The sequence below is a fragment of the Rhinopithecus roxellana genome, chromosome 11 (assembly GCF_007565055.1).
Source record: "Rhinopithecus roxellana isolate Shanxi Qingling chromosome 11, ASM756505v1, whole genome shotgun sequence".
NCBI lineage: Eukaryota > Metazoa > Chordata > Mammalia > Primates > Cercopithecidae > Rhinopithecus > Rhinopithecus roxellana.
This window is the reverse complement of record NC_044559.1, coordinates 113,204,546-113,225,618: the sequence shown is the minus strand read 5'-3', so window position 1 is coordinate 113,225,618 and position 21,073 is coordinate 113,204,546. Positions and strand designations below refer to the sequence as shown.

The 21,073-nt window shown below is 47.7% G+C and overlaps 1 protein-coding gene and 1 long non-coding RNA gene across 10 annotated transcripts in view; one reads left to right on the top strand and one right to left on the bottom strand.

Moving 5' to 3' along the window:
* Positions 1 to 18,607, top strand: part of FRMD4A (FERM domain containing 4A) — a 365,202-nt gene extending 346,595 nt beyond the window's left edge. For 5 of the 6 annotated variants that reach the window (XM_030940429.1, XM_030940427.1, XM_010365953.2 and 2 more), the window contains 5 exons: positions 1,772 to 2,009; positions 2,842 to 3,009; positions 4,893 to 5,770; positions 7,848 to 7,944; positions 15,278 to 18,607. In XM_030940429.1, the coding sequence (XP_030796289.1) occupies positions 1,772 to 2,009; positions 2,842 to 3,009; positions 4,893 to 5,770; positions 7,848 to 7,944; positions 15,278 to 15,380 (1,484 nt within the window). In that variant the 3' untranslated portion in view covers positions 15,381 to 18,607. Of the gene's footprint in view, positions 1 to 1,771; positions 2,010 to 2,841; positions 3,010 to 4,892; positions 5,771 to 7,847; positions 7,945 to 10,351; positions 10,424 to 15,277 lie in introns of all 6 variants that reach the window. The other variant, XM_030940428.1, reaches the window with a different exon arrangement.
* Positions 6,466 to 15,283, bottom strand: LOC104664461. Of its 4 annotated transcripts, none has more exons than XR_004059982.1 (4): positions 15,042 to 15,283; positions 13,513 to 14,189; positions 7,933 to 8,311; positions 6,466 to 6,997 (listed from the first exon to the last, which is right to left on the bottom strand). It is a non-coding gene; the product is annotated as an uncharacterized LOC104664461 (long non-coding RNA). The 4 variants fall into 4 exon arrangements; XR_004059983.1 differs by lacking the exon at positions 15,042 to 15,283 and having other exon boundaries at positions 13,513 to 13,655; positions 13,989 to 14,540; XR_748277.2 differs by lacking the exon at positions 15,042 to 15,283 and having other exon boundaries at positions 13,513 to 14,540.
* Positions 18,608 to 21,073: the final 2,466 nt, after the last annotated feature.

The following is a 21,073-nucleotide window of genomic DNA, read 5'->3' as shown; positions in this document are numbered from 1 at the left end:
TGGCGGGTTATTTACCCAGTCACCTTGGCTGTGCTATTAGAAATCAGACTGGAATATACTTGTCTGCTTCATTACACACGGGGGAGGCCATTGGGCTACAAGGAAACGGGGGGCTTGAGCATCAGAGATCCCAGCCCTGTGGTTGGCCTCTGAGTACCCCAGTCTCTCCTGGAAAGGGAACAAGAAAAATTGAGAGAGATTCCTTGGTAATAGAGGGGTGCCGGGAGCAATAGGTAATGTCAGTGGGTAGTTTGGAGTGGGTAATGTCAGTGGGTAATTTTTGTGATTCCAGCTGCTTCCCCGTGTTCCGGATGCAGACCCTAGACTTCCTCACAGGTGTCAGCACATCCTTTTGCATGCCACGGTCCCACTGCAGGCTGTCTTTCTAGGGACTCTTCCTTTACTGATTTGAGGGCAAAGGAGGAGTGGGTGCATACTGGGTGTCCATGGCTGGGAGACTGAGAATTAGGCGGTGAAACGAGTCACTGGAAATGGATTTAGGGGCAAGTGAATGGTAGTTGGTTGTTTGTAAGGTTTGCTTCTGTGCTTTTTTCCCCTCCACCTCCCGTTTCTGCCTTCCCTGTGAAGCCTGAATCGTTCCCTCCCCTCTCTTCTCAATGCTGACTTGCCCCAGCCTGAAGTCTTCATTCATCCCCCTCTTTAGTCTCTAGTTTTAGAACACTGCCAGGTGAATAGTTCTAAAACAGGATTTTTCACCCTGATGCATCCGTGCTTAAGACGTTGCAAAGTTTTCCTGTGACTTTTCAAAATCTCAACTCCTTAGCTCAGAATTCCAGGCCCCCGTCAGTCAGACTCTTGGCTCACATGTGCACACAGAAGGCGGCTGTGCTGACCAGAGCTCCTCCCTCACTCCTCCTGCCCCACCTCACCAGCCCCTGCCCGGCCAGATGTGCCTGCAGCTGGTACCCTGCCGGCAGGGCCTCCACACTTTGGTTCAAGGCCTTCCTTCCTTCTCCTCTTTGCCTGCCCACTGCTCAAGCCCCTTCAAGACCAGCCTCTCCCACAGCACCTCCTAGACTCACTGCATTTGCTTTTTCTGAAAGTCCTCTAGCACACTGACGTGTTAGATCATTCCTTTCCCGGAGGGAGGGAATCATTTATTAATACATAATCTTTGTAGCTCATCTCCTTAAAGAAGTTAAGGCAGTTTAAACTTAAAATATACAGAATTAAAAGAGAATAAACACAGCTCTGGGGAAAAAAGCAAAGAGTAGACACCCGATCCACCCAGCAGGTATTTACAATGGACATATAGACCCTCATTCATTTTTTTTTCTCCAACCAATATTTATCAAGCACCTACTATGTGTCAGCTGAGGATCTAGCAGCAAATGAAACAGACAAAACTCTCCGGGAACTCAGACCCTGCCAAAGTGAATTAGATGCTTAGCATCTGTTGAAAGACAACACTAGAGCAGTAACTACATTTTGCTGTTTGGCGTGAAGCAGTCATTTGTTGGTGGTATTTAATGACGTTCAGACTTCACTCCATTCATGTCTCATCAAAAGCGACACGTCTCTTCCCATGCAATCCCGCCTGCAGTGGAGGTTTGGCTTGCCCTGGTTTGGTTTGACTTGTCTTGACTTGTCTTGGCAACTGGGGAAGAGTCTCAGGGTTTCTCATTACAGGGGTGAAGGTGTGGGTTTGGCTGTATGGCTCCAAGGTGCGGGTGGATGGGGGTGGGGGCTCTGTCTCAGCCTGTGGGAAGGATGGCCGGGGCTCAGTTCCTCTCTTCCTGTCTTTGTGCAGAAGACTCTCAGGTTACCAGCACAATATCCCCCCTACATTCTCCTCACAAGGGACTCCCTCCTCGGCCACCATCGCACAACAGGCCTCCTCCTCCCCAGTCCCTGGAGGGACTCCGACAGATGCACTGTCACCGCAGCGACTATGACAGGTCACCCATCAAGCCCAAAATGTGGAGTGAGTCCTCTTTAGATGAACCCTATGAGAAGGTCAAGAAGCGCTCCTCTCACAGCCATTCCAGGTGAGCTGCGTCGTGAATGACGCCAAATGAGGCCACCGTCCACGCTCTGGAACAATCAAAGGGCTGTCCCAAGTAGCATCCACGATGACAAAACCCACGTCAACCTAGTTCCTCCCTCTGGGGTTTGCCTTTCACGGGGCTGTGCTCACAGCGCCCTCTGCTGCCGACCCTGTTGAGGTACATTTTTGTGACTCAGAAATTGGGGCTTTGGCCCAAAATCCACGTGATGACAGATGGTTTGAATGCTGTTAAATTCCAGAGGAATTAATTAGGAAATCTCAGGCAGCGCTATTCTGAAATGGCAAGTGAAAGTCCACTCGGAGCAATTGCAGTGGTTCAGAACTCCACCCCCTCATCCAGCAGAATTCTCCAGCCAAGCAGCTGTAATCCAAGCTGTGTATTATCAGCTCATTACTGGGCTGACCTTGCAGGGATTTTTTTTTTTGGAAGGCATTTGGGTCTGCTTCTCTGTTTTTCTCATTTCCTTTAATCACCCTACCAAGCTCCAAGGGGGTGCCGGGACAGGTAAATATTTGTTTCTTGGAAAACAAAAACTGTAAGGGCAGGACAGTCACACTGCCTGATACAGAGAAGGCTGACCAGGGTCTTTGTCTCGTATTGCCTAGGTAGGGAGTGGGGAGGGTGTTCAGGGACCAGGACTCTACCCACTGCTGGGGAAAGGCTGAGAACCACAGTAGACGTCTGACCAAGCAAGGTGGGAGTCACGGGCGAGCTTTCCCCACATGCTGGGATCAATGTCCTGAACTAGCCAGACCCCCAGGACAGGTGCTGTCTGTCTGGCGGTGACTACATGGCATCCTTGGCTTTGCAGCAGCCACAAGCGCTTCCCCAGCACGGGAAGCTGTGCGGAAGCAGGCGGAGGAAGCAACTCCTTGCAGAACAGCCCCATCCGCGGCCTCCCGCACTGGAACTCCCAGTCCAGCATGCCGTCCACGCCAGACCTGCGGGTCCGGAGTCCCCACTATGTCCATTCCACGAGGTGAGTCTGCCTGGCCTTTGGGCCACCTCCCTGCTCAGACCAGGCCTTCCTTTTTAAAACTGGGCATTGCCAGCCCCAAGCTGGCTCAAATAATGGAGGAGCTACAGTCAGACCTGAACCCGGGAGGATAAATGAAGCAGAATAAAAAAAACCAAGCTGGCAGCAGTCAACCCCCATTAGCCAAGAGACCCATGCAGAGGGCACTTGGAGCCAGCCAGAGAATCCCTGGGCTCCTGGAGACAGGGAGCATGAAAAGTTTCCTCATCAAAGCAGAGGCAGCAGAGGCTGGATGGGTTAGCATGGGAAGAGCTCTTACATCTTTCTACTGAGGCCTAAATTTATGCTGGACTTCCTTTAGTGCCTCAAAATGTAAATTCATAAAGAGCAAAAGAGCCAGGCAAAAATGAGGCTTCAGTGAATCACACCTTCTTTTTATTGGTTTGTTTGGTTTTTGTTTTGGTTTTTTTTCTTGAAATGGAGTCATGCTGTCACCCCAGCTGGAGTGCAGTGGTGCCATCTCGGCTCACTGCAACCTCTGCCTCCCGGGTTCAAGCGATTCTCCTGCCTCAGCCTCCTGAGTAGATGGAATTATAGGCATCTACCACCATGCCTGGCTAATTTTTGTATTTTTTAGTAGAGACGGGGTTTCACCGGGTTGGCCAGGCTGGCCTCGAATTCCTGACCTCAGGTGATCCACCCGCCTTGCCCTCCCAAAGTGCTGGGATTAGAGGCGTGAGCCACCACTCCTAGCCACATCTTCTTTTTCTAAAAAGAAGCAAACCAGATCACAGAGGGCCACGTGATGGAGACTTTCAACCCCTTCTGAGTGGCAGTCAGAAGTGGGACTCACCTCTTCCTGTGCTTGGCCAGTGGGGCCGCTGTTAATTTCACATGCAGTCCCAGCATCAGGCAACATCATCTGTCATGTGATAGTGTTTCACACTTCCCTGAGCCCTGAGTGGACTCACACGAGCAGAATGAATTATAGATAAAGTAATGGTGTGGTGAGTATTTGCATCATTCTTTAATTATCTCATTTGCCACCAACCTTCTATTTCCCAGTTTTCACAGGAAAGGGGAGTCTATTTATATGGATTATGTAATAGTATTTGGTTAAATTACATGAAGGGCCTCTGTAGGACTGCTTTTTGATCTCACCTGTAAATACGGACATTTCATCTGGTTTGTGTTTTGTCTTTTTTTTTTTTTTCAAGAGAGACAGGGTCTTGCCCTGTTGCCCAGGCTGGAATGCAGTGGTTTGATCACAGCTTACTGCATCCTCAAGTGATCCTACCTCCTCAGCCTCCTGACTAGCTGGGACCATGGGTGTACAACACTACACCCAGCTAATTTTCTAATTTTTTGGTAAGAGATGAGGTCTTACTATGTTGCAGAGCGTGGTGTCAAATTCCCAGGCTCAAGTAATTCTTCAGCCTCCTGAAGCACTGGGATTACAGGCGTGGACCACTGTGCCCAGCCCTATCTGATTTAACCATAATACTAGAGGAATGATTCTGTGGTTCTGTGTCTATAGAATCATTTTACACTTAAAACAAACAAACAAACAAACAAACAAACAAAAAACCCCAAAAATCGAAACCCTTCTGTGAGTCCTAGCTTCAGTCCCGCTTCCCACTGGGAATCAAGGTGGAGAAGCGAGGTTCGCCTCCCGCCACAACCGGCAGTTTCATTCACTGGAAACAACAGGCAGTTCCCGGATCCCTGAGGCAGCCCTGCTGAGTGAGACTCTCTGGCTTGCTGGGCTGGGGCCTGAGCCTGTGTGGAGGCCCTCAGTGCCCTTCTCAGGTCCCCCTCCTCCCCGGAGCACCCCTCCTTGGGCCCACCCCCCCACCCCCAGACCAACCCGGGCCGTCTCCTGGCAGGTCGGTGGACATCAGCCCCACGCGACTGCACAGCCTTGCACTGCACTTTAGGCACCGGAGCTCCAGCCTGGAGTCCCAGGGCAAGCTCCTGGGCTCGGAGAACGACACCGGGAGCCCCGACTTCTACACCCCGCGGACTCGTAGCAGCAATGGCTCGGACCCCATGGACGACTGCTCGTCGTGCACCAGCCACTCGAGCTCGGAGCACTACTACCCGGCGCAGATGAACGCCAACTACTCCACGCTGGCCGAGGACTCGCCGTCCAAGGCGCGCCAGCGGCAGAGGCAGCGACAGCGGGCGGCGGGCGCACTGGGCTCGGCCAGCTCGGGCAGCATGCCCAACCTGGCGGCACGCGGGGGCGCAGGGGGCGCCGGGGGCGGTGTGTACCTGCACAGCCAGAGCCAGCCCAGCTCGCAGTACCGCATCAAGGAGTACCCGCTGTACATCGAGGGCGGCGCCACGCCGGTGGTGGTGCGCAGCCTGGAGAGCGACCAGGAGGGCCACTACAGCGTCAAGGCTCAGTTCAAGACCTCCAACTCCTACACGGCGGGCGGCCTGTTCAAGGAGAGCTGGCGCGGCGGCGGCGGCGACGAGAGCGACACGGGCCGCCTGACGCCGTCGCGATCGCAGATCCTGCGGACTCCGTCGCTGGGCCGCGAGGGTGCCCACGACAAGGGCGCGGGCCGTGCTGCCGTCTCAGACGAGCTGCGCCAGTGGTACCAGCGTTCCACCGCCTCGCACAAGGAGCACAGCCGCCTGTCGCACACCAGCTCCACCTCCTCAGACAGCGGCTCGCAGTACAGCACCTCCTCCCAGAGCACCTTCGTGGCGCACAGCAGGGTCACCAGGATGCCCCAGATGTGCAAAGCCACGTCAGGTGAGAAGGGGCGGCCGGGCGCACGTGGGAAGAAGGCCTGGGGGCGAACTGCTCGCTGGTGTCAAGGGCTGCTGCCGGGAGGTACCCTTAGAATTGGGTGCAGTGAGGAACGGGAGTCATTAATTCTGGGAACCCTGCTGTCAGATGCGGGAGACTTGAGGTCTTTCAGGCCTTTGTTGACCCCCCACCCCGCCCCCGCCCTGTTCTTACCCTAATCTTGCACGTAAGGGTGCACCTGACCCTCCAGAGTGCACTGGGCCAGCCCCCCCATTTCCCCTTGTAAGGACAGAAATCTAAGAAACTTAGGTAATGTCTGTCTCCGGGTTTATCCAACCAAAGGTGAGTCTTTTACCCTAGTGAGGAGAGGATTCCAGTGAAAGCCCACAGCTGTAGCTTGCAAAGGAAGCTGGGTTGGGGATGGGCTTGGGTCAAGTCTAAAGATTTGGCCAGTGTCTCCCCAGATGGGGGCAGACTGGCTAATAAACAGAGTGCCAGAGCTGGGCATTTGACAGTATTCTTGACTGCTCCTGGCTTTCCCTTTTCGATCATGATAAGCCGCAGCCACAAACTATATTTTTGTTAAATGTCTTCAATATCCTTGATGGTATGTCTGAAAATTTCCCTCATATTCTTGTAGTCGAGAGCATTGGGTGGTATTGAATCAAGTTTAAAAAAAAAATGGAAGAACCCACCCATTCCTTTAAGTTACATTTAATAACAGTGGCAATGACCAACACTGAGCAGTTGCCTTGTGCTCTGGTCACAGCACTGGCTTATTAACATACTCTTACCACTCAGAGAGAGGGACACTGAGAACAACAGAAATGGTAAACATTGTAAGAACAGAATGAGAGTCAGAAGCAAATGGGAGGAACTCTGAGTCAGGAATTTGGCAAAGATCAGGGGAAACAGTGACCTGAGATAATGGGGGGGTTCATCTTTGGGGAACTGTAGGAAATTCTTGGTGCCTGGAGACAGCAGGGCAAAGAGGAAGAACCTGGCTGCCCAAGTGAGCCAGGCTCCAGCATTCTATCCCCACATCCCCGTGGACATGTTTATTAGGGTCCATTGGCCAAATGACAAGCTCCAGAGATCAGGTAATAGTGGGTTTTCCGGGGACTTCAAGGTCCTAGAACCTTCTTTATGTTCCTTCTTCATCTGTAAAATAGCCCAGTGAAATTTGCCATTGATTCCCCAGGAAGATCTTGAGTATGATCATCTGTGACCCTATTAGATAAAGAACCAACATGTTGTAAATATCTCCAACAAACAGGAAGGTTTATTTTCTATCAGTCAAAATTGCAGCACTTGTCTGGTAGATTTGCTTTATGTAAAGAGATTAGGTGGATCTTTTGGAACATATTTTAGACTAAAATTTTTAAGAAGCTGTATTTGAGGTTTACTCATGGAAAACATTCCATTACCAAAAAAGCAAAGGATGCATTTAAGTAGGATTGACTTCCTACTAAATCTTTCCAACTGGACTTCCATACGGCCTACATCAGTAAATGCCTAGTGCTCAGGTTTGGATGAGCTATTAAAAGCCCTGCTCCCTTCAAAGTGTACTACAGTAGCAATGATAAGCCTGAAACAGCAGAGAGAACAGGCTCTGAGAACGTTTCTGGATGCCCTCTCTTCACAATGGAGAGAAACAATTTCACAACGGGGCTACGCTGCAAATGCCCTGGGGCCAGAGAAATATGTCATCCCTGTATGAGCCCTGCTCAGGTCTCACTCAAAGGACTATGTGGACATCAGGTTCCTTGCTGTTAAAGCTGTCACCATCCCTGTGGCCACTTCCTGGTGGCAAAGTGGGGACCTAGGATCCCAGGTCAACTTGACTTAGAATGAAGGTGCATGGTAGTGGGGAGAAAATAGAATTGCTGGGATGCAGAGATGGTTCCCCACTGTGACCATGCCATAAGGATGTCCAGACCCTGCCCTGGGGTCCTTTCCAGTATCCCTGGAAATGGTGACCTCTGGCCACTGGGTTGGTGTTGGCCAACAGGTCACAAGCTCCTCCACCTGTGTCTGATCCCTGTCTGCTCTCTGCCTTTCTTGCACCACCTGCATATAGCTGCCTTACCTCAAAGCCAGAGAAGCTCGACACCGTCAAGTGAAATTGGAGCCACTCCCCCAAGCAGCCCCCACCACATCCTAACCTGGCAGACTGGGTGAGTTCTCCTTCCATGTTCTTCACTGTGTCAGCTCGAAAGAGTGTCATAGATAATTCAGATCCTAGTGGCATAAGGATAAGTCAGTAAATGGATGATGAGCGTTCGTCACTGGGAAGTGTCTTCAAGAGAAGCCCCATGATCCACTGTCACCTCTTCCTACTCCTTTCCCTCGCTGTGCCTTTATAGAGGTGAATTGTCCGTGTTCTCTTAAAGTAGACGGTGGTCCTTGGTACGTGGGGAGATGGAAGCAGGAAGTGGGACTGTGCTTCTTTGGTCAGATTTCCAGACAGCATTTGATTTCAGTTGGGATTATAGCCAGGCACGAATATCAGGGGGAGAAAGCGAGCTGAAGACAGCAAATACCCTGAGAGGCAGATGAAACAGCCACTGTCTTAAGATGTCTCAGGGTGCAAGAAAAAAGGCTGTGTCCTGGCCAAGCACTTGCTCTTGATCAACACACAAAGGAGATCAGGCGCCCTGAAGCCTTCAGCAGAAGCTGTACACAGCAAAATAAATGAAACCGAAAGGCAGCTCTTTTGATAGCCTGACATGTTCGCCTACAGCATTATCATCTCGGGGCCAGTGAGGCTGTTCTGACCTAGTGGAGGGTCTGGCAGACACAGGTAACCCACCTGCCTCTTCTGTTGCCCCTGAGACATCACCTCTAAGTAGATGTTAGGTTCTGTCAACATCTGTTGGTTAGAGGAGTAAGGAGTCCCCTTCCTTGGTTTGGTGGAACATCAGGGGGATGTCTGGGAAAATCTGACAACTGGCTGTAAGTTGAATCATGAGAAAAGCACAATTCCAGAATTGGCTCTAATGCCTGCCTTTCAGGCTCTCATACTTGGCCTTTTTTTTTTTTTTTTGAGATAGAGTCTCACTCTGTTGCCTAGACTACAGTGCAGTGGTACAGTATCAGCTCACTGCAACCTCCACAGTTCAAGTGATTCTCCTGCCTCAGCCTCCCTAGTAGCTGGCATTACTAGTGTGCATCACCACACCTGGCAAATTTCTAGTAGAGACAGGGTTTCATACCACGTTGGCCAGGCTGGTCTCGAACTCCTGACCTTAGGTGATCTGCCCACCTCGGCTTCCCAAAGTGCTGGGATTATAGGCACTGGCCGGCATTTTTGTTCCTGCAGGTTTATCTGTAGTAATTTTTTACACGAGGTTTTCTGGAGCCTTCATTTTTGGCAAGAGAGAAAGGGTCCTAACACTTACTGAGTGCTTGCTGTGTACTCAGACTGGGAGCAGCTTCTAACACACAGCTCATATAATCCTTATCGTCCCCTGGCAACAGAAATACCCAGACGTTTTAGTTTCATAGATGAGGCTCAGAGGAACTAAGTGCCTGGCCCAAAGTCTGACAGCTGGAGGGAGCTGGAATCCTAGCTCTGCCTTCTGTGACCCCAAACCCTGTCTTTTCCCACTATACCGGGAGTTAAGTGTGGTCCCAAAGCAGCAGGACGTGACAGCCTCATCTGGGAGCTTATCAGAAATGCAAATTCTCAGGCTCATCTGTAACCTAAAAAAATCCTAAAACTCTGGCGATGGAGCCCAGCAGGCTGCTTTCGGATAAGCCCTCCAGGTGATGCTGACATACACTCAAGTTTGACAATCACTGAACAATCCCATGCTGCCTCTGATTCCTTTTAAAATAGGGGAAACTGGAGCCCCAACTCGCTGTTCCTGTGTCTGCTCCTACTTCTTGGGCTGTCTGTCGAGCAGTAGCTGCCCCTCTGTCCTTAACTCTAGATCGTTAACACCTACTCACGTACCACCCACACCCCAGCTCTCACCTGTGTGGCCAGGCAGCCTCTGCAAGGTTTAAGGTCTAAGAGTCCCACTAAGATTAACTCATAAAAGAATGACACATCTTTCATATATATAGTATCTCCAGTGACTAAACAAGAAACTTCAGATTGCAAGATCCCTCTGTAGATCTTCCAACTTTTCTGAATCATGCCCAGTCTCACCCGATTCAAATATATGATTGTATTTGGCAACAGGCTCTGAAATGTACAAGCACTCCTCAGGGTCCTATGCATATAAGATGGTCTTGAAACTTGCCTGTTTCACCATCTACAGCTAGTGAGGACTCAAGACAAATTTGAAACAAAACAGCTATCTTGGTTCTTGCGTAAACTCTTTGCTATGATGTGACACGAAATGAGGCCAATGGGTAAAAAGTGCCAAAGAGGGCCCATCCCTCCTACCAAATTACGTCTTTTGACTCAATTATGGGGACTGAAAGTACTGCATGACTTGTATGATCTGTTGCTAACTCAGGTATCTAATCAGTGGGCCTTTCGGATGTATTACTAAGCTGCTAATCGTGTCTGTGTCAGTTTCTCTCTGTAACATGACCTCTCTTCTCTTCCTCCTCCTGCTTTCCTTTGTTCAGAGAAGCAACGGAAAACTCACCCATTCTGGATGGGTCTGAGTCTCCACCTCACCAAAGTACTGATGAATAGAGGTACCGTAAGAGGAGTTTTGTTCCTACTGCCCATGAGTCTGTGGTCCCACATGTGCTGCTTATGTGTTGCTTTTCTCCATGTCACCGTTTCCACAAGGATACATCTGAATGCTGTATTTATGCCTTATTTCCAGATACGTGGGGAACTATATGTTTTTAGATGGAGGTTCTTACATCAGATGTTAGATATTCCCAATACTGCTTCCCAGAGTCTTGTTCTGTTGCCCAGGCTGGAGTGCAGTGGCATGATCTTGGCTCACTGCAACCTCTGCCTCCCAGGTTCAAGCGATTCTCCTGCCTCCCAAGTAGCTACAGGTGCACACATGGCTAATTTTTGTATTTTTAGTAGACACGGGGTTTTGCCATGTTGGCCAGGCTAGTCTCGAACTCCTGACCTTAAGTGATCTGTGCGCCTGGCCCCAAAGTATGTTTTAGACTCACCATGTTCTACCTATATTCAAATATTTGTAGACATTTTACTGTTAGTAATCAGTGTCCCTGAAAAGAACAGCATTGCTGCAATGTAAGTTTCCAAGCACCAAGGGCAGACTGAGTTGATCCAGAAGCACTCCCATCGTTTCATCCCAGCATTCTTAACAGCTGTGCTGAGTACTAAAGGCTATGAGCACTGCTTTTCGAAATGTCCGTAAGCCAGCATTTTTATTGCTACCACCATCACCAGGGAGCTCGTTAGAAAGTTAGACTCCTGGGCACCACCCTGGCCTACTGAACCTAGTGTGCATTTAACAAGATTCCTGAGTGAATAAAATGCATGTCGAAATTTGCAAAGCACAGGGGCAGAAAACACCTGGTCTGGTTCCTAGCCCCAGGACCCTTACAGTCTAACTGGGACACAAGGCATTGAAATCAAATTGCCTATCAGGAGATATACGAGGAGCATGAGAAACTGCCACACTTATGTATTCAGTGTTCTAAGACTTAGAAACAAAACGCTGAGAGGATTCAGAAATGAGAGGGTCACTTTTGAGTTCACGGAGATGTTATGTGAGCCTGGCTCAGAAGCCTGCGGTGGGAGGAGGGGGTTGAGACAGGGAGAGACCATTCCAAGTGCAAAAACACAGATGCACAGACAAGGGTGAGGGGTGGTTAACAGAGAGTCTTGTTTCCTGTAGAGAAAAAACTGGGCTTTTGACAAGCTCGGACAATATTGCGAAGTTGGCAGATGGGGAATTGAGGGACTGTGACTTAGGCTTTGGAAGGAAGGTAGACCACCCCCCGGCCAGTGCCAGAAAAAAGAAGAGATTTTGAGATAGGATGATGTCATGAGGTAGGAGGAATGGCCTTTTTCTCCCCCAGTATGGGAGGGCCGATCATCTCATCTGCTAAAGGTGATGGAGGTTGGGATGATAGCCAGAACTAGAATTAACCAGGTTTGAAAGAGCTGCTGTGGAAATGTAGGCACATCTGCTTGAAATATCTGCATACTACATGTGCATGCTCATGCATACATGTGTGCACACGCAGGGACACACTTACATATACTGAGCAACAGCACCTTCCCAGACCAGGTAAGACAGGATGCCTCTAGAGGGCCTCGTCCCCAACCGCAGGACTATTCAACAACCCAAGTATGTGCTACCAGTTGTTTTGTAAGTTATACATTTACAAAAATAATTCAGTTTGAAATTCCTCCCTCCCAGCAGCCCCACCTCCCTAGGCCAAGCACTTATAAACCACACAATCCTGTGAGATGTGGGTGAATTTGCCATCTGTCTGGTATCAGAGGGCCCCTGGCCAGTACACTTTGCAGGCCACACATCTCAGCATAGTCCTGGGAAAGGGCTTTCTTCCTGTGGAAAGCCCCCACAGGCACTGGCCCTCACAGATTCTGAAGTTGTCACTTCTGTGACCCAGACTGCCCAGTGCTAAGCTGCTCTGCTGGGTCACAGTTTAGAGAGCACACCTACATCTTCATCCAGCCCCAGCTCCTATTCCAGTGAATGACGGACTTAGCTTTACTAGGGCAACTATTGAGTGGCCCCATTTGTATTATTCTTTGTATTATTCATGAAGAATAAATGCTTCCTAAGTGGTCTCTCTCATTAATTTTGCTTTCATAGCACATGGCATTCCTTGACTATTACCCTAAAATTGAATTTGTACTGAAAGGCAAAGGCTTAGCTGAGCAGCCAAAACAAGGGTCTCTTCCCCCAACTTGAGAATACGAGACCAATACATGAAGCAACATTTATAGCTTTAAAACTACCTTACATATTTCAGTAATGATGGGGAAGCACTAAGAAAGATTCTGTGTAAGAAAGATTCTGTGTAAGACATCACAATTTTGGAAAAATACATCTTTACATCTTTTCCTCCAGCTCTGTTTCCTCAGAGGCAGGAGCAGGCCAGTGGTTTCCATACTGTGGCCCCTCTGGGAGCCATCTGAGAACCAAATCACTGATCCAGATCCCAATGCCCTGTCATATATGGGTTCTGTGACCCAGAAGGAGAACAGCACAGGCCAGCTAAGGGTTAGGCTCTTCACATACCGAATAAACCACCACAGGAACCCTTAACCTCATCTACTGCCTTATCCAGACATCACTGCTTTGAACTCAGTGGTCTCTCCTTGAGCCTTTATGTTCAATACATAGTGGACTTTTGGTCCCTGTGAAGCAGGTTATATTGTCACAATTATTACTCAACTTTAACAGTAATAGCTTGAACCAGAAACTGTTCAGGAGCCAACATACAAGATAAGTCAACCTCGTTTTATAATATTAGCCTATTTAAGAGTGTTTTTCAAAGTGTGTTCTGTGGATCTTCATAGGTGATACTGTTCCAGAAGTTTTGGGGCAAACAGTAATCCAGGACTTCTCAGAACCTTTAATATATGTTTCATATACATTTACTTTTCAGGCTTCTGAAACGCAGACTCCGCAAGTGTATTTATCCATGGAACCTTTTTTTTCCCCTCAGAGCAACTCACAGGACTACTTTGGGAAACACTGGCTACAGTGGTTCCTTAGATCCCATGAAGCCCCCGAGGGAAGTTTTGTCCCAAACAGACCCAGATCATGTTCGTGTTAGAAACAAACATTTCATCAACAGTTTAAGAAACTACTTACATGTGCCAGTATTCGTTACATATGAAAAACTCAGTTTAACACGCGTAAGCAAACGAGCATGTACCAGCTGATGTCACTGGAGCCTGGGCTGGCTGGGTCTCGTTCCTTCTCTAGCTCTGCTTCCTCCTCCTGTTAACTTCGTTCTCGGGAGGAAATGACATTTTTGTAGTTTCAAAGCTCCTCAGGCACGTGGCCATTTTTGAACCAGGGATTGTGATCGGGGGACTCTCCTTGGCCCAGCCCCATTGGGTTCCTTGTCCCCTGGTCCCCCCGGGAGCGAGGATGCCGGCATGGTGGACAGCACCACCAGGACCACGTGGAATTAGGGAGAGATGCCCCCCTAGGAGAAACACAGGACCCCTGGAGGGCCCAACCACCTCTCCCCTTAGAAGTTTTTCAGTCAGGCACAATTTCAAAAGTCAGCTTAGGGTGGAAAGAAAGTTTGCAGGACAGGTGTCCCAGAAACGTCCACTTACCACCTACATATGGTAATGCCCGTGGCCAGTGTCACAATCAAGGGCCTTTTCTTACTTTGCTTCTGAAGCTGGTTTATTTCTGGTGCTCCAAGCACAGGACTCTCATTAAAATCCACCAGTATGTGCACAGATGCCTTGGGATTTTCCAGCTTTCATGGATTTTAAGACCAGATGAGAAACATTTACAACATCCAGTTGTTCCTAGAGAGGTTAGCAAATGAAACGGAAAGCTGGGGATGACTGCTGATTCTCGGTCGTGAAGCTGTGTTTGGTACTGAAATGCTCCTAAAACTCACCTGCTCCGAGCTACATTGGGTTAGGGTCCCCTCCTGTCACCCATCCCTCACCACTCCCCTAGCACTCCCCACAGGGAGATCAGTTGCAGGAGATGAATTCAAAGGGCTCATTCAGGATCATTGGAGAGAGGCTGTTTTTCCTAATCATGATGCCTAGTAATGACTATCGGCTTCCACCTATCTATGATTGCTTCTGGAGATTTAAGAATTACTTCTACCCAACCTAAATGGTGATACCTACCTAAAATACTTAAAAAAAAAAAAAAAAAAAAAAAAACCTTTTATTTTCTTCTATAGACTTTCCTGTATATTTTAAATGAACACACTTTTATAATCACAAAACAATACATGTTATTTAGAATAAAGCAACGTCACCATTTTTTTTTTTTTTACTTTTAAAACACAATTCAAAATACCACTGCAGTTTCACCATAGGGAAACCTCAGATTTCGAATGTTCTTCCAGGAAAGAATAAAAATGTCCTAGTGACATCTGGTTAGCCCTGGGGTCTCATGGAGGACAACCCCGGCAGCTGTCGTGGGAAAAGTCCCCTGAGGAAAGCCCGGAGAGTCTGGCTTCGGCTGCATCTGAGGATCACCTGGTGGGAGCTTTGGCAGCTCCCAGCGCTCAAACACACCCCAAACCAATTAGGCCATTGTCTCCCGAGGCGGGGCCCAGGCATGAGTATTTCTGAGAGTTCCCAGGTGCTCCCCGGATGCAGCCACGTTGAAGAACCAGTGTACTGAGTAAGCGTTACCTTCCATTTTCCTCTTTCACAAACGCTCTAGGTTTCAAGCGGCCCCTTTGTGTGGATTCTGGGGCCTTCTGTACACGCAGCACTGTTGAGGGTCTCAGGCCTCACTGCTCTGAACAGGAAAGACTCGTGGTTAGCCCAGGGCCCTGTCAAGGTGAACACATCCTTCTCAGTCTAGGCCTGGCTGAGCCCGTCCTCCTCCACTAACTGTCTCGTCTCCTTTCTTGGGCCTCCCACAGGAGCTACAATGATAGCTGTTTCCTGGATTCCTCCCTCTATCCAGAACTAGCTGATGTCCAGTGGTACGGGCAGGAAAAAGCCAAGCCCGGGACCCTCGTGTGAGCCAGCCCGGCCTAATCTGACCACCTCAACGCCATTCTGAGATCACCTCACTGCCTCTCATTTGCCTTACCCAGACGCACCGTCACCCTGCACCAGCTTCGGCCCTCAGCACTTTTTTTCTCCTGTCTCCGCATTCCCTCCCCCTCAAAAACCTGACTGAGGAGACACTCTGGAAGGTTCCGGTCCCACTGTGTGTCCCCTGGCGCTCTTGCCCATAGAGAGCCAGACACCAATCCTCAATGGCACCTTGGTGGCTTCCCTCTGCCATGACAGCCCCTAGGCCAGGAACCGTCAGGGGGGCCGGCTGGCATCCAATTCCTGCGGACAAGTAGCATTGGGAGAGAACAGGAAAGGGGACTTGAGTTACAGGGTGACCCAGAAAGACGGTCAGCTGTGTCCAGCCTGCCACCCGTACGTAGGCCAATCAAGCACTTCGTGAACAGGAGGCCTCGTGGCATATTCAGTTGACACCTGAAATACTCCTTGATGGGACAGCTTGTGGGGAGTGGCTGTGGGGGAAGGGGAGGATGAGAAAGGAAGCTCTCGACACCAGAGATGCATCAGAGGACCACAATCAGTTCTATGCTGCCAAAGATTAAAAAATAAAAACATAAAAAATTAAGAGGGGCCAAGAGGAAGACATTCTTTCTGCAAGGAAATTTCTTTTAAATTCTGAACTGCTACTACACACAAGTGTGAGTCAACCCTGTGTAAACTGGTGTCCTCTCTCTAGCCCTCTCCCTTACTGGCCCACGTCTCTCTCTGTAGAGAGCCTGAGAAACTGCCCCAATGCCACGGTAAAGACGAGGGAGTCTTGACTGGCATTGCTGACTCACAGCCACCATCCATCTGGACACAAAGGAAGAGAGACCCGCGGGAGTCATGGAGGGTACCGTTAGCCCCGGTCCATGCAGGGGGTTCAGCCAAGCCCAAGACTCAAAGCTGCTTTCCTTTCAGGATTTGTAGTAACATAAGGTGATAATGGCCAAAAGTGGTTCTCTCTCATTAAAACAAACCAGTAAAAGCGTATCCTATTTTTTTGCACAAGGTGTTTCATTTTCTTTTTTATGGGAAACCAAGGGAAAAGCACATTGCGATCCATTCAGTGTTTAACTGTTGTGGCTCATTTTCTGTTTGTTAGCACTTGTGTGACAAAAGAGCTCAGATCCGACTTCTCCCATGTGTCACTTATTCCAAGAACCCAACTATGCCCTTAGGTAGAAAGATTTGACTCATGTGTCTACTAGCCAACAGGCAGAGCAGGGTTGAAAAAAATACCAGCTCCCAAAGGGCCCATGTGTCCACATCATCACTTACTGTCATGCACCACATTTGTGTGCAGATACCAAAAGAGGAAAGAAGAAAAAAATTAATGTGTGGGAGCTGCACGTTTACATGTGTTTTAAGCTACACTTCAAACACAACTGGAAAGCCATCAATCTTCAAAGGCCTCAAAAATACTTTTATAATAACAAGTGCACAACTTTAGTTGGGTTATTCAAGATGGCACAAAAAGGTTTCCGCAGAGGTGGTGTTGCTGTGCTTTGGGCGCAAGTGGTTGGGGGGTGGGGGTGGGGGTGGGGGTGGAATTTTTTTCTCACTCTAATGACTTCCTATTGGAAAGACATTGACAGCCCGGGACAGGAGCCAGGGTGGGAGTAGTTTTGTGGGAAAGCAGAACTGAAGTTAGCTTAAGCATAAAAAGAAAAGAAAAATCTTCGCTTTTCATGTACGTGGAATCCAAGAATAACCATAGGCTGTACCAGACCAGGAGGGTAAGGATGGATACTAAAATGAAATAAATACCAAGGTATTCCTTCTGCTGCAGCCTGGAGACCACCGAGAGTCGAGCTGGGGCACACACACCTGGCCGGGACAAGGCGGGCCATGGCCTCCTCCACCAAGTCTCTGTAGACGATTCAGGGCCTGCTTTCCCCAGCTCCATGCATGGCTAGACTGGTGATTCCAGCATGCAGAAGGGATTAATATTCCCAGAACGCTTTAAGTGTACACCTGCAGGACAAATAGAAACCGGTTATGATATTATTAAATGATTCTAGGGATTCATTGGGGGATATTTTTGTTGCTTTTATTTTCATGGTTAGAGCTACAAAGAGCAGTGATTTTTTTTTTTCTCCCTTCCCCATTCAGAAACATTATACATAGGGCCATTTTTCTTTCTCCCAAAGAAGATTCATGAAGAGTCACACTGAACTGTGTGCAACAGGAAAAGTCAAAAGGGAAAAGGAAGGTGATGAGGTTACGTGGTTACAGGTTCTACACCATGCAGAGTAACTTGAAATCTAGTCTGGAGAAAATCGGATCAAGATTCTAGCCCACTTGAGTTGCAAGGAATGAGAGGCAAAAATTCTAAAGACTTGGGTTATGTTTTCAATTCGGGGGACAGAGAGAAATGGAGTGGGAACAGGAATTACAGTTCCAGCAAACATCATGATAGTCTGGTAGTCAAGACAGAGATTAAGTAAAACAGGTTTTACTGTTTAGCTGAGTTCAGTTAATACAAAATGTACATAAAACGTTAGTCCTTTGAGACTGACATGATTAATGATCATGTGGTGGGAAATGATGTAGTTATTGTACACAAGCACTTGCAAACTCTTTATCCCTATTCCTTTAAAAGAAAATAAGGTGAAATATGAAGTCCCTGGTCTAATATAAAGCCCCTATTGGATTCTTCGGATGCGTAAAAGAAATTGCCTGTTTCAGTCAGAAGACTGGTGAAAACACATACATCAGACTATGTTGTGAGCCAGGTTGATTTTTTATTTTATTATATGCAGGTGAGTGTTGAAACTGTTAAAATTCCAATTTGTTTTCATTCAGTATTAGTTTAGTTCTAAATATAGCAAACCCCATCCAGGTGCTATCAGACGACCAGTTACTGCTTAGTTAACTAGGTGTAAAGTTTTACACATACATTAATGTCAATAGTTTATTACAAGTTGTGTAAAATGGAGTCTAGTTTAATAATGGGGAAAAAAGATTAGGTTGCTCCTGAAACTGACTGTAGAGCATGTAAAATGATTTTACTGGATTCTGTTCAACTGTAATCAATGAAAAAGATGTACGTTGTAGACAAAGTTGCAGAATTAAAAAAGAAATCTGCTTTTAATTTATTCTTTTTGTATTAAGAATTTGTATAGTACCTTTACATTTTGCAAAACAGTGTTGTCAACACTTATTAAAGCATTTTCAAAATGAAAAGATCCCAGCTGCCTCCTGGAGATTTTGTTCCTTTGTCTGTCAGCGATAAATGCTTGTGTGTGCTCCGGGAATCTGTAATTCAGGTGCTTGTGTCCTCAGTGGGCTCCTTTATTAAAGTCAATCTGTAGATGGTATTTTTATGGCCTTGCTAGATGATATAGAGAAGCTTGGTTTGTTCAGCAGAGGCGAATTCCCTCTTATTCTAGTTTCCTTTTGTTAACTGTACAAGATAATGTTGTCTAAATTATGTATTCCTCCTACTACAAAAAAGGACTTGAGATTAGAGGTCTTTATGAGGATACTATCTCAGCCTTTGCATCACTGTTCACTGCAAACAGCTGCCCGTGTGTAATATGTTCCAGCATGTGTACTGTCCCCACAGGACAGTCCACAGCAGAAGGAGCAATGAAGAAAGCTGGGCTTTGAGGGATCGTCTTTAGTCTCTCCATGTTGTCCCTCGTTCCATGTAGGATGCAGAGGGTCACTCTCACAGGCTGCTCAGGCTCTCTGTGACTAAATTAACCCTCCGTGCTCACACTGCAGCTCAAACCCTGCCACTGACTCTCTAAATCACATCACCGGAGCAAGTGCCTACTGGGACTGCAAGTACAGAGTCCCTGACTCATGGATGAAATGATGACTGGTTGACTTGAATAGCGACTGCTGCAATCAAATCCCTGGCCCCCTAACTTAATAGGCATCTCTTCCTAGCAAAACTGGAAGTCTGGCCTCCAATAGCATCCCTAGATGAAAAGCTCCTGGATGGGAAGCCTTGCAGAAGCCTTGGCCGCTAGAGCCAGTTGATGCTGCCAAAAAGGAAAACAATCCACTGAGAATCACATCTGGAAGTGAGCCCACCAAGAGAGTGTTCTCTACTTCCTACACCCTAAAAACTGCCCATTGGAGAGCCAGAAGCCTCTCTCCTTGGGGAAGCAACCAGGTCATCTCAAAATCATCTACACTTGAAAAAAGAGAAAGGGACCTCATGTAAGTCTTTTACATGTAAATATGTCACAGCTCAGGAAATTAACCTATTATCTTCTCATTAAGCTCTACCACATGAAAGCAACTGGTAGATAGGAAGATCTTCTTCCCATTTCTTTCCCACTCCTTCCTAGTTTTCACCTCTTCATCTATCAATCTGTTTATCTAGCTCCCCTTTCACTGTGCCAAAAAAAGTGATTCCAAACAGTTGATTATTAGAGAACACAAAGTGAACACCCCACTCCTGGTAGAAAGTATTACAAACAGCCAGCTCTTTATTTTCCCAGAATACCAGTTCAAAAAGGCTCTATGTAAAACTCTCTAAATATAGCAGTGCGAAGTCACCACTGATGAGAGCCAGCAGGCAGACAATGGGTCTCCAACAAAGTCATTTCATCGCACATTTGGTGCAGAGTTCCAGTTCTTAAAAGCTTACTCTCATGGATGAGACAAACAGGCACACAACCACATATATGGGGAAAGGAGGACACTAACATTAAACAGGAGGAAGAGATTAAAATTATTCCCAAGGATAAGAGATCAACAGGGCATCTCTCATTGGTTACCTGAGTTGAGTGGTCAGAGATGGCAGGGAAAAAGTAGAAGAGCTGCAGAAGTATAACCTTTATGCCTTGCACAGAGTCATGCTCCCAGCAAAGTTGGTATCTACTTCGACAACAGCTGAAGAACCTGCACTGCATTTAGAAGAATAAAACAATGTGGAGAGTAATTTCAAGAGTCCATAGGATTATAATGGCACCAAGATTGATTTTTTAAATCAGAAACACATTTCTATCTTCATAAATTTTTATCCTCACAAGCTAATTATTTTCTCCTTCATTTGTCCATTTTTCTCTTAAACCCACTCCAATTACGTTTTCATCCCCTCCCCACTCTACTAAACCCACTCTTGCCAAGGTCAGCGATGACTCCCTGCAATGCCAAATCCAATGGTTCACTCGCTATTCTCATTTAATATCACTTGCCAGCAACACTTTCTGGAGTGTGAAGAAGTGGGACACTTCATTGAAACACTTTCTTCACTGAGATGTCAGGATGCCACATTGTCCTGGTTTTCCACCTGGTTTCACAGTCCAGGGCTCTCCTTTTCAATCTCCTTGGTAGTTTTTCTTCCCTGGCTTCTTGGCATTGGAGTGTCCCTGGGCTCAGTCCTTAGAATCCTCCCCTTTATTATTGACAACTACTCCTTAAAGTCCCCATCTAGTCTTATGGCTTTAAATGCCATCTTTACAATGATGACACCTATATTTATCCCTATATCCTAGACCTCTCTAAGAGTTGCACATCCCATTGCCTACACAACATCCCCACGTGGATGTCTAATGTGCTAACATGTCCTGAACTAAACTCCATATCCCCTCCAAACCTCACCATGAATGGCCCTTCCCAGCTTAGTTACAGGCAACTCTAGGCCTTCCAGTGCTCAGGCCAAAAATCGTGGAATCATTCAAGCTTTTTCATCA